A 13,321-nucleotide genomic window follows, 5' to 3' on the forward strand; every position below is an offset into this window, starting at 1 on the left:
AAGCCCTTAGCCGTGGCACCCCTGAGGTGCCTTATTGCTACTATAAACTGGTTACCAATGTATTTAGAACAGTAAAAACTAAGGTTTTGTCATACGGTCTGATATACAGTTGAAGTCGGAAGTTTACATACATATTAGCCAAATACATTTAAACTCAGTTTTTCACAATTCCTGACATTTAATCCAAGTAAAAATTCCCTGCCTTAGGTCAGTTAGGATCACCACTTTATTTTAAGAATGTGAAATGTCAGAATAATAGTAGAGAGAATGATTCATTTCAGCTTTTATCTCTTTCATCACATTCCCAGTGGGTCAGAAGTTTACATACACTCAATTAGTATTTGGTAGCATTGCCTTTAAATTGTTTAACTTAGGTCAAACGTTTTGGGTAGCCTTCCATAAGCTTCCCACAATAAGTTGGGTGAATTTTGGCCCATTCCTCCTGACAGAGCTGGTGTAACTGAGTCAGGTTTGTAGGCCTCCTTGCTCGCACACGCGCTTTCAGTTCTGCCCAAAAATGTTCTATAGGATTGAGGTCAGGGCTTTGTGATGGCCACTCCAATACCTCGACTTTGCTGTCCTTAAACCATTTTGCCACAACTTTGGAAGTATGCTTGGGGTCATTGTCCATTTGGAAGACCCATTTGCGACCAAGCTTTAACTTCCTGACTGATGTCTTAAGATGTTGCTTCAATATATCCACATCATTTTCTTCCCTCATGATGCTATCTATTTTGTGTGTGCAGTTGCAAACCGTAGTCTGGCTTTTTTATGGTGGTTTTGGAGCAGTGGCTTCTTCCTTGCTGAGCGGCCTTTCAGGTTATGCCGACATAGGACTTGTTTTACTGTGGATATAAATACTTTTGTACCTGTTTCCTCCAGCATCTTCACAAGGTCCTTTGCTGTTGTTCTGGGATTGATTTGCACTTTTCACACCAAAGTACATTCATCTCTAGGAGACAGAACGCGTCTCCTTCCTGAGCGGTATGCCGGCTGCGTGTTCCCAGGGTGTTTATACTTGCGTACTATTGTTTGTAGAGATGAACTTGTGTCATGTTCAAAGTAGATGTCCTAACCGACTTGCCAAAACTATAGTTTGTTAACAAGAAATTTGTGGAGTTGTTGAAAAACGAGTTTAAATAACTCCAACCTAAGTGTATGTAAACTTCCGACTTCAAATGTACCTCGGCTTTCAGCTAATCAGTACTCAGGGCTCAAACCACACAGTTTATCATTTGTCTTAGGTGCTATTTGTTTTGTGTAATGTTAACTGATGTTTTGGGAAGCACCCAGCATACCCTAACAAACACGCTAAACCAACCAGTTTAAACTCTGGCTCTAATGCAGTAGTCTATAATTTCACGTCTGCATGTATGAGCGAAACTGGTTTATAAGAGGCAGCTAAATAATCAAAGAAGGTGAAACCGAGGCGTTATCTAGTCTGGTGGCGGTGGAAGCTGTTGCTACAGTATGTGAGCATCTGGAATGTGGTTTCTGGGTTTCAGGTCCCTTTCATCTCCTACCCTGTCATCTCTGTCTGCCGCACAGCTCTGTCACTACAGGGTTATCACCTCACGGACCTGCTGCGGGAGCAAGAAGAATGGAATGGAACTAGCCCGTTTGATAAACTTGACAAAATGGAACTGGTGAGTGTTCCATGCCAGAATCCAGAGTGCAGCGCGGCTGGCTTGGACAATTCACTGCCAAACGGGCTTGTTAGGCCCGTGACATATAAAGTACGTTATTTGCTTACAGCATGCAAATATAGGGATTAGAAGTTATATTCAGAGTTTTTCATGTTTTTTCTTAAAGGGCCGGTTTACGATTGCTCCCATGAATTCAACTATGAATTTCTCTAATTTAATATTGATTTGTTTTAGGCTTAATCTACCCTGCAACAACACCACTCGCTGTGGCCTAGGTCTGAATGTCATGTGGTGGGTTGAAGACCTTGTCAACAGCAACTAGCAGGTGCACTTGGCTGCTTCAGCGCTGTTTTAGCATACTGCACTGAGCAGGGGATGTTCCAAACCAGCTAGGCAAGCACATCACTTAGTTACACCGGTAAAAGTCTACAGATGTAGGAGCTTAATTTGATCACCCTGTCGTAGGAGATCTTCCCTTTTTTGATTTTTGTTTTACTTGTAGTGTATTTGAGGTTTAAAAAGGCTTCTGAAGTTTGTAATTTCCACTTTGACATTTCAGACTTAATTTCCCTTACAAAAACATCCATTAATTATAATTTATTATAATTATTATTTTCCTGCTGTAGCGAACTGGCTCAAATGAAGATCCTACATCTGTACGTCTCCTCATTACTTATCTCGGCCACAACCCACACAGAGCCACACGCTGCATCAGCACTGACGATGCAAAGCCATGTGGGCACTATCTGCCAGAACCAGTCTCTGTGGCAGGATGGTAGGATGGCATGGTATCACAAGAACACAGGACAGTCACGAGATGATATGACATCATAACCATGTCTGTTTAACTAGTTAGTTGGTCATCCAACACATCTCCTCTCCCAATGTCCCTGTCATTTAGAAAAGTCACAAAATAAATAAGGCGGTGGTATGTAATTAAACGGATTGCTTGTGGCTACATTATGAGATGAGTGGGCTTATTTTTACTAGAAATCCTCCGCAGCCTCGCCTCGTATTATTGATGGTTTCCAGGTGAACCCTTCCAGACCTTCCTCTCCTGTCAGGCGATTGATGAAGCCTAAACACTCCAAAGTGAGCGGCTGAACTCCAAATCTGATAAGGGCTTCTAAGGATCCACTGTGTTCTGTCTGTACAAAGCAACCATGAAACCCCGGGTGTGTCTGAAATGGCACCCTATTTACTAAGCAGTGCACTATTTTTGACAAGGGACTAAATTGTACCATATTCCCTATATAGTGCCCTATGGGGCCGGATGGAAAGTATTACACTTTATAGGGAATAGGGTGCCATTTGAGACGCTGCAAATGCCTCTGGTTTCAGGCCCAGTCTGCTGTGCTTGCACCCTACCCTGCCTAGCTGTAACTGTGTAACTCAAAGCCCTTAGCAATGGCCCCATTGCATAACCCAATGTACTGTAGAGTAGTGAACCCAGTGAACCCAATGTACTGTACAGTGGAGACTCAACATAGAGAGAGGAGGGAGAGAAGAGAGAGGACAGAGAGAGAGAGGAGGACAGAGAGAGAGAGAGAGGGGGCAGAGAGAGAGGGGGCAGAGAGAGAGAGAGAGAGGGGGAGGGAGGGCAGAGAGAGAGAGGACAGAGAGAGAGAGAGAGGGGGCAGAGAGAGAGAGGGGGCAGAGAGAGAGAGACAGGGGAGGGAGGGGCAGAGAGAGAGAGAGAGAGAGAGGACAGAGAGAGAGAGGGGGGAGAGAGAGAGGCGGAGGGAGGACAGAGAGAGAGAGAGAGAGACAGAGACAGAGAGAGAGGGGAGGGAGGGAGAGAGAGAGAGAGGACAGAGAGAGAGAGAGAGGGGCAGAGAGAGAGGGAGGGGGGCAGAGAGAGAGAGAGACAGAGAGAGAGGGGGGAGAGAGAGAGGGGGAGGGAGGGCAGAGAGAGAGAGGACAGAGACAGAGAGGGGGCAGAGAGAGAGAGAGGGGAGGGAGGGCAGAGAGAGAGAGAGAGGACAGAGACAGAGAGGGGGCAGAGAGAGAGAGAGAGAGAGAGAGAGAGAGAGAGAGAGAGAGGACAGAGGGAGGCAGAGAGAGAGAGAGAGGACAGAGAGAGAGCGGGGGCAGAGAGAGAGAGATAGAGGGGGAGGGAGGGCAGAGAGAGAGAGAGAGAGAGAGAGAGAGAGAGAGAGGACAGAGAGAGAGAGGGCATAGAGATTGAGAGAGAGAAAGGGCAGAGATAGAGACAACACAGAGAGAGAGAAAGGGAGAAAGAGAGGGCAGAGAGAGAGAGAGAGAGGCGGAGTACAGGAGAGAGGAAGGGAATGTCCTTAGATTAAGAGGAACTAGGTCAAATCTTACTGTTGGTTTGAATAACCTGTTGCTGGGTAAAGTTGCCTGGTAGAAAGCTCCAAACTGGCAAGCTAAGAGCAAGGCTTTTTCAGTTGAATTTGAGGAGCTAGTTGGACTTTTGAGTATAGATTTGGACAAGTTTACTTTTTGTTTTAAGTCCAATAAGTATGAAAATTAAAGACCAACTCACCTGTTCTTCTCCAACTCATTATGTGTAGACCTGCAAACAGAAAAACAAGAAAGGAACTTGTTAACCAAGGAACCAACACATCGCAAAGACCTGTGACATTTCAACACATCCAATAATTAAACAAGCTTCAATTCAAAAGTCAATAGGCCTATCTATTTTAACAAACAGCCACGGATTCAGTTGAGGGCGACAGTGTATTGGTGCCATACTGCACTTACTTTGACTTGGTCTGATTAGAATGAATTGGACTGATCAATTAATCCCAATTGAGAAGTACTGTACAAACCAACAACACACACACACGGGCCAGCTGGACTGTGATGTACCATACCAAGACCGTGCCTGAGAGTCAGTGTGCACTATGAACTGTGCGTTTGGTCGATACGCCCGGCCAGGCTTCAGTCCCATACAAAGGGCCTGTATCGTCACACACTTCAACCTCCTCTTCCTCCAACAGTGCACAGCCCATGTAGCCCCATGTATATGGCTGCCTGAGTGTGGCGTGTGTGTGTGTGTCAGTCCAGGCCTCAGACTCAGTGCTGTGTTAATAATGCAAAGTGATTCAGCTGGTCCCCTAAGAGCCTCTTTGTATGGCAACACATTGAAGATAATCAGGCCCTCCTGCCTTGGCCTAAATGGCCTGCCTGCCCGCCCAGTGTGTGTGTGTGTGTGTGTATGAGAGTGTGTGTGTCTTTTTAAACAAACTCCTCCTCAGCTCCTCAACCCACTCGCCGCAGGGAGGAACCATTTATTGGTTCCCAGGTCATATAGGCACTTCTCTTTATTGGAGGGGGACTATTACAGTCACAACATTTTCACACACAAAAAAATGGCCTCTGCCTGCAGTGGCTGACCTGATTGGATAGCTGACTGTCCTGCTACAGGGAACAAGGGACAAGCGCGGAAGAGAGGAAGGAGAAAGACGCTGCCAGGTTACAAGGGATTCTGGGAGTTGGCGCCTCTTCAGAGCGACTCCAAATCCTTTTTTTTAATGTTTAATTATTGATGTAAATAAAAAAGACCATATGTCTCCATTAGAATACATTACCATCGCTGCTGCTCGTGTGCTTATTGTGTATGCAAGACTGGGTTAACAACTGAACCGTGACAGTCATTTCTCATTAACAGGGTCTCAGGACCAGGGAAGCCGGTCTCTGCTAAGCTTGCCATCATTGCCGAGCAAGACCAAAGATGCAACCAATTTCCTGTGCTAACTTTAAATAATGATGTAGAAAAACGTCATCCTCAACCCAAAACGTTTAGCATCTCTGTGGTATAAATAAACAGCAGTGCTGGGCTCTGCGTGTTAGGCAACACACACACTCATGGACACACAACATACACCCACCACACACACAAGCGTATCTTGATGAATCCAAAACATTTTTATCTATAGAGCCTATAGTCCACCAGCCAGCCAGGAGCCAGACTCCATGTATTTGTGTAAATACCACAACATTTACAGCTCAGCTCATAAACTGTACAAAGCCGTCTCGTATACAACGTTAAAACTTTATGCCCCTGACAGTTTATTTCTCCCCTGTAAAAAAAACGATGGAGAGCTATTAAAGGGATGCAGACAAACTGTGTCTGCTGCTATTGAGTTGTTCTAATGGCGGCTGACGACCAACAGTCTGAATCAGTGACATCCCCAGCCCGCCACGCACCAACGGAGGGTCCACCAGACATGACCCAGATCAATACACAACACAGTATCATTTCCATGATGGCGAGCGTCAGACTCCTCTTCCACTGTTGCTGTTAGCCCAGGCTACTGTTGGCCAACAAAAAACAAAACAGCACCACAAGATTATTTAGAATTTTGACTATCCAGATACCCCCCCCCTCCCCAAAAGAAATTTGTGATATGTATTTGAATAGCGAAATCATTTTGAGCTAACTCTAAAACTACTTGAAACATTTCAAATAGTATTTGAACCCTGGTTCAGGCTTTGTAGTGTTTGGGCAAAAACCAAAACGTGCACCCTTTGGGGTCCGAGTTCGGGAAACGCTGCACTAGCCTACACAGTAGACAATAGTGTATAATCACCCTCTACAGTAGGTTGCAGGACACATCAAATCAGCTATCAGAGAGCGATCAGAATGTCTGTAGCTATAACTCAACAGATATGGATGACTTGAATGGAGGAATGGAGGATCCCTGCAAGATGAGATAAACATGTTCCTGCTGTATAGGGCGAAAGAGGGACAGAGAGAGTGAGATAAGCCCATCACCTATAAGCCTCAACATGCTACAAATGAGGAGGCCTTACCTGGCCACACACACACCGGAGCCAATCTGATCACTATCGTTGCCATGCATAACTAGGCGACACTATAGCTGTGAGTCAAATGTTGGTTCCTGTTTTTCATTCCTCTCACGTTTAAGATGAAAAAGGCTCTCAGTCTCTCAGTAGGATTGAATCATGGCTGGCTGTCCATGATGGATGTATAAGATGGATGTATAAGTAGAGGACAATAGTCGGTCCATGTTCTTAACCCGAAAACACCACCTTACGCTATTATAGTCTATACAGCCTCTAGTCTTCAATGCATTTTCCTCTGAAAGAGCATTACGCGCAGTAGTATCAATCTCGTCTAAGGCTCTTTGTAGAATGTCATTTCTCAAATAGATTGGCTATTGAAGTGCAGGCTAACGTTTATACATTAGATTAAACTGCATAGACAGTTAAGTTATAATCAGAATACACATATAAAGGGGGGGGGCATAAAGCCACATCGACATTCTTTTAAAAGGTTCTATGTATTCCCCTTGCTCGTGCCTGCATACAACACCAACCTGGCTACATACAACACCAGCCTGCCTACATATAACACCAGCCTGCATGCATACAACACCAGCCTGCCTGCATACAACACTAGCCTGCCTGCATACAACACTAGCCTGCCTACATACAACACAAGCCTGCCTACATATAACACCAGCCTGCCTACATATAACACCAGCCTGCCTACATACAACACCAGCCCTATAACACCACATATAACACCAGCCCCTACATATAACACCCTACATACAACACCAGCCTGCTACATATAACACCAGCCTGCCTACATACAACACCAACATACAACACCAGCCTGCCTACATACAACACCAGCCTGCCTACATATAACACCAGCCTGCCTACATATAACACCAGCCTGCCTACATATAACACCAGCCTGCCTACATATAACACCAGCCTGCCTACATACCAACACCAGCCTGCCTACATATAACACCAGCCTGCCTACATATAACACCAGCCTGCCTACATATAACACCAGCCTGCCTACATATAACACCAGCCTGCCTACATATAACACCACAACACCAACCTGCCTACATACAACACCAGCCTGCCTACATACAACACCAGCCTGCCTACACCAGCCTGCCTACATATAACACCAGCCTGCTACATATAACACCAGCCTGCCTACATATAACACCAGCCTGCCTACATATAACACCAGCCTGCCTACATATAACACCAGCCTGCCTACATACAACACCAGCCTGCCTACATATAACACCAGCCTGCCTACATATAACACCAGCCTGCCTACATATAACACCAGCCTGCCTACATATAACACCAGCCTGCCTACATATAACACCAGCCTGCCTACATATAACACCAGCCTGCCTACATATAACACCAGCCTGCCTACATATAACACCAGCCTGCCTACATATAACACCAGCCTGCCTACATATAACACCAGCCTGCCTACATATAACACCAGCCTGCCTACATATAACACCAGCCTGCCTACATATAACACCAGCCTGCCTACATATAACACCAGCAGCAAATAGGAGCTTTTTCCCTTCGGGGTTGGAGACAAAAGTAACCAATATCATAGCTTGGGAAGATTATAGCAACATATAGAATTAACGAATGTTTCAACACTGTAAAATGGCAAACAGTTGTAAGACTGTAATAACGACTATATTATAACCAAGTATGATTGGTTTTGTACATAAAATAATTTTAAACCCTGTGGTGTTCATCTGTTTTTCCATCTCCATCTGCAATTTTCTCCCAGTCCCTAACCTCCATCAGTTTGACAATCAGCTGATGATAGCAGCTCGATCTGCTAGTGCTACCCCATGCCCCAAGCAAAGAGTGGCCTAACATTCACTCTCTGCAGGCTACACGGTCTTTATTCCACGTGTATATTTTATGCTTGGACAGTTTCTCTGAATATATGTTAACTCCCGCTTATAACATGCCACGATGTTCTATAAGTGAGCTTACATGCTGCGACAGAGGGCAGAAGTAGGTTAAGACACTCAAGTGGTGTTGTGGCAACCACATCTAGGCTCGTTTTACCAGCGGTTAGGCTACAACGTTGCACTGACAGTCGAGTGATATCACATTATGGCAGCATTGTTATCGGTCATTCAGCTTATTATTGAGAAAGTCAACTGAATGACAGTTAATTTATTTGTTTAGATCAACATACATAACCAGGAAAACAACACATTGGCATCGCATGCTTGAAGCTATTGATCAGCAAAACACGTTCTTACCTGTTATGGTTATTGTGGAACTTCTTGTTTCGACATTTATTTTGCCTCTGGTAGTTCGTGTTCTGAATTGACGACGGAAACGTCGATGCATATCCGTGTTCACACTCTGTTGAAATAAAATTGTGGTTAGGGCGAGTTGGACCGTCCCCCACCACATGCAACATTTTGTAAACAACGGAAAAATATATACAATATTGGTGCTAGGTCATCTGAATATATGGGGCAACTCATGCCACCCACATATCTACCGTTAACGGAATGATTCGTTTGTTTTTCGGCGATGACACACAGAACACTCACATAGCCTAGCTACATTTGTCTGTGGTGTATTTTAAAGTTGTCAAACATGACAAGCAAATTATTTACAACTCTGAAACGACACAAATTAACCTACATAATCAAATTAAACTAATCTAACTACAAATGTGTAACGTGGTTTTATTTTGCATACCTTTCTCCCTTCTATCAAGATATTCTGCCGCTTCCAACAACCTCTGGATGTTCATCAACTGCACTGCCGTCATTCTGCTGGAGCTAGCGAACGTTAGCGAAACCTTTCTACAACTTGTGATACTATTTCAAAGACAGGTACTATTGCGGTTCAAGATCCAAAATCGGAATAATTGTTCCTCGTTGAGTATAACACAAAACGTTACTTCATGAATGTCTTCGTCTTGTTAGCTATTTTGTTTGCTGGCTCTGTAATTAAAATCCCTGTCGAAAAATATCTGCCCAGTTTTAATATGCAACACAGGTAGCTAGCAGCCTAGTGATTCAGGTTTTCAGCCGTTTCAAAAATCGAAAAACGAGTGTGGCAAAGTATTCAGGAAAAACAGTTACAAATGGTATAAAATGAATAGAAACTACATCAAATGTCCACCCAAAGCCTGAAAAGTCCCTGCTGCTGCCTGTCCTCCCAGTTTGTTTACCCAGCTCTACAGCTGAGGGGCGGAGACCTAGAACAAGCTGGGGGCTGGTCTCGACGCAAAGCTTTATGGGATATGTAGTCTTTATTCTACTGATCAATTCAATTCAAGGGGCTTTATTGGCATGGGAAACGTGTTAACATTGCCAAAGCAAGTGAGGTAGATAATATACAAAAGTGAAATAAACAATACAAATTAACAGTCAACATTACACATACAGAAGTTTCAAAACAATAAAGACATTACAAATGTCCTATTTTATATATATATATATATATATATATATATATATATATATATATATATATATATATATATATATATATATATATATATATACACACACAGTGTTGTAACAATGTACAAATGGTTAAAGTACACAAGATCTCTACGCCGATCTCTACACTGAATATATGACCCTTATGCTATGGCTGCTATGAAACTTTGCAAGGTGCTACGGTCCACGTACAACGTTTCATGTTATTGAAATAATTACTTTTAATTGGAAATTTAAAGGAAAGAGATAAATGATATGAATAAGCCATATTCTTATAGCCTGATACTCATATGTTATTAAGTTGTTATCAGATGTTATTAGCTGGCCTATAATGGGTTTAAAAGCAGGAATGGGTTACTGATCACTCCAGACCAAATATATCAAACATGAATATTGTCCACTGGACTGCAGGTCTGTATGCTATTCTCGATGATCATATCTCTTCTCGCATTCATTTCTGGCAAAAAAAAGACTGTAAGTCCCATGAATCAACACCAGAGTGGGGGTGTACCAGCCGACTGAAGCCAGGCCCAGCAACAAATTACATCACCGCAAAGGAGACGCTCGATTGGTGATACCTTGTGACAGGCATCTCATGCGAACTTGCACTTGACCAATCACAAAGGGATTTCGCGCCATGTGGAAAACCCGCAAGTATCAGGAAGCAACAACAATCGGGTAGGAAAAAGAGGAGATGAAAGTGTTGCACGAAAGATCTCATTATTTGTTAGATAATAAGAGAATAGTAATCCATTTTGTGTAACTTTGAAACTTAATTATTATATTACACTTTTTGCAATAACCTGATACATAAATAGTGTACAAAAGAAAGTATTTTTTATTTTAAAAATCGAATAATGTAGGCAAAGCATCTAATCAACAAAATCATCTTGAGATTGAGATTTACAGATTGTGAAACTATTGCACAATGAACATAAATATAAAGCAATACAACTGAAACCAGGTGCTCTAGGCGAGCGTCGAAATAGTGAGAAAAAGCATCCTATTTGAAATATGTGCAAACATCTAACAATAGGCCTATCTCTCCCCCCTAACAATCGAGCTGTTTAGGCTACAGTGAAGGATGCGGGGGCACTATGACGTCACCCAAAAATGAGTTGGAGGGCGCTGCGATGCTGTGGTCAAATATATCTAATCTCAAAGTAGTGGCCAATACAATGTTCTGTGCACCCACACCCCAAACCATTGTGGGGTTTAATCAATCTAGGCTTTGTCAGTGGCCTGGCCTATATGGTGAAATAGGCCTACGTGGTGAAATAGGAATTTGGGCTAAATTATGAAATTGTTACAGTGAGCAGGTGCAAAGCAAATTATGCTTTTTAGGGGTAGAAAAACGTACAACCAACAAAATAAATATATCTTAATCATATCAGAAATCTAGGCTACAGGGAAAGTAATAGATAATGTATTACATTCAGAATATTAGGCTATTAGTGCAGTGCAATATCAGCGCGAGTGCATAATAATGCATGAGAATAATAAGTAGATCAGTTGAATGAACTCAGCCCTTTGTTGTCTCGCGTCTGTTGACAATGAAACTCTTGTTTCCCTGAATATTACTGGGGGGAAACCGTTACACAAAATAAACTTACTTCCATCCTTCCTCTCGGCGTTCTCGATAAAACTTGCTGCTTCCAGCAAAACTTGAACGTTTTTCAGAAAAGTATCAATCTGGCTCAATGGAGAAGAAGCGCAGTCTCTGGAGTTGAATACGTCATTGATAGAGCATCTAGACATATCAAAATCTTGCCGATCCATAGACGTTTCGGAGTCCAAAAACACATATTCGCTCTTCAACTCTCTTTTCTGCCTATCACTTCTGGCCATTTTCGTTCACTTGGACTGCTTTGCCGGCTACTTTTCCAGGAGGAAAACAAACTGAAAGGCAGCTAGCAGTAGAGGCTCCTTTGCTTCTTGGTGGTGATAGGGCTTTTATGAATGCAGGTTACAATGCACGAAACGGTGCTTGGAGGATTGTGGCGCATGGGGCACACCGAGAGCCTGCATCTGCCTGATGAACGCCGCATGGTCCTGGCGCCGGCATATCAAGGTATGTTCCTGCCGACGGTTGTCTCTACGTCTCTTTGGCCCCCAGATTTTGTAGACTACAGACAATATTACTCCAATATTTCTTTATGATAGCAACAGAATGAAAGCTATTAGAGTTGGTGGATAAGGTGGCTGTAAGCACTGTATGTAATACGATTATATTTTGGTGTTCCTTTTGACTCATGTAGGCTGTTTTGTTCACATCACTAAGGTAATGTGAATGAAGGATTCCTTTAATATTATCAGCAATTGGGAGGATAGGTCACACACACCCATTCATTTAGTCTACATTCAGACTATTGTTGTCTTTCTGGACCAGGTCCAGGTGTGTGCAACATGTCGACTGAAAAGGTTTGGCATTGGTCCTCAGATCCTCAAAATGTGCTACAGCTGCATCACTGTCTGGTATGGCAACTGCTCGGCCTCCGACCACAAGGCACTACAGAGAGTCATGCGTACGGCCCAGTACATCACTGGGGCCAAGCTTCCTGCCATCCAGGACCTCTATACCAGGCAGTGTCAGAGGAAGGCCCTAAAAATTGTCAGACTCCAGACATCCTAGTCATAGACTGTTCTCTCTGCTACCGCACGGCAAGCGGTACCGGAGCACCAAGTCTAGGTCCAAGAGGTTTCTAAACAGCTTCTACCCCCAATCCATAAGACTCCTGAACATCTAATCAAATGGCTACCGGACTATTTGCATTGCCCACCCTCTTTTACGCTGCTGCTACTCTCTGTTATTACCTATGCATAGTCACTTTAATAACTCTACCTACATGTGCATATTACCTCGACTAACCCCCGCACATTGACTCTGTACCGGTACCCCCTGTATATAGCCTCACTATTGTTATTTACTGCTGCTCTTTAGTTATTTGTTACTTTTATTTATATATCTTTTAGGTATTTTTCTTAAAACTGCATTGTTGGTTAAGGGCTTGTAAGTAAGCATTTCACTGTAAGGTCTACTACAGCTGTTGTATTCGGCGCATGTGACAAATAAAATTTGTTTTGATGTATGGCCTGCCTGAATAGGCTAGAAAAAACTCCAGTCTTCTCAAAAGTCAACCAGGAAGGAGCATTCCTTTGAAAAAGAGGGAAAAGTACTCAATTTTTTGTGTGACTGCCTGGAATGGAAGGAACTGATTACCCTTGATTCTTTGCCCATTTCCCAGGAGCCTTTTAGCTTTTTACAGCACGAGATAGTTCTTTTTACCTGGTACATAGCCTACATGTTGAGACAGAGCTCACTCCTCTTTGAAATCTACACACACACACACACACACACACACACACACACACACACACACACACACAACACACACACACACACACACACACACACACACA

The 13,321-nt window shown here is 43.3% G+C and overlaps 1 protein-coding gene across 2 annotated transcripts in view; it reads right to left on the bottom strand.

The window, feature by feature from the left end:
* The window catches only part of mxi1 (max interactor 1, dimerization protein), a 35,628-nt gene extending 23,759 nt beyond the window's left edge, over window positions 1-11,869 (bottom strand). The window contains exons 1-3 of one of the 2 annotated variants that reach the window (XM_042304515.1): window positions 11,515-11,869; window positions 8,699-8,804; window positions 4,156-4,185 (exon numbers count right to left, since the gene is read on the bottom strand). In XM_042304515.1, coding sequence (XP_042160449.1) covers window positions 4,156-4,185; window positions 8,699-8,804; window positions 11,515-11,749 — 371 coding nt within the window. In that variant the 5' untranslated portion in view covers window positions 11,750-11,869. Of the gene's footprint in view, window positions 1-4,155; window positions 4,186-8,698; window positions 8,805-9,149; window positions 9,637-11,514 lie in introns of those variants that run through there. The other variant, XM_042304518.1, reaches the window with a different exon arrangement.
* Between the last annotated feature and the right edge of the window lie 1,452 nt (window positions 11,870-13,321).

The sequence above is a fragment of the Oncorhynchus tshawytscha genome, linkage group LG02, assembly GCF_018296145.1.
Source record: "Oncorhynchus tshawytscha isolate Ot180627B linkage group LG02, Otsh_v2.0, whole genome shotgun sequence".
Lineage (NCBI taxonomy): Eukaryota > Metazoa > Chordata > Actinopteri > Salmoniformes > Salmonidae > Oncorhynchus > Oncorhynchus tshawytscha.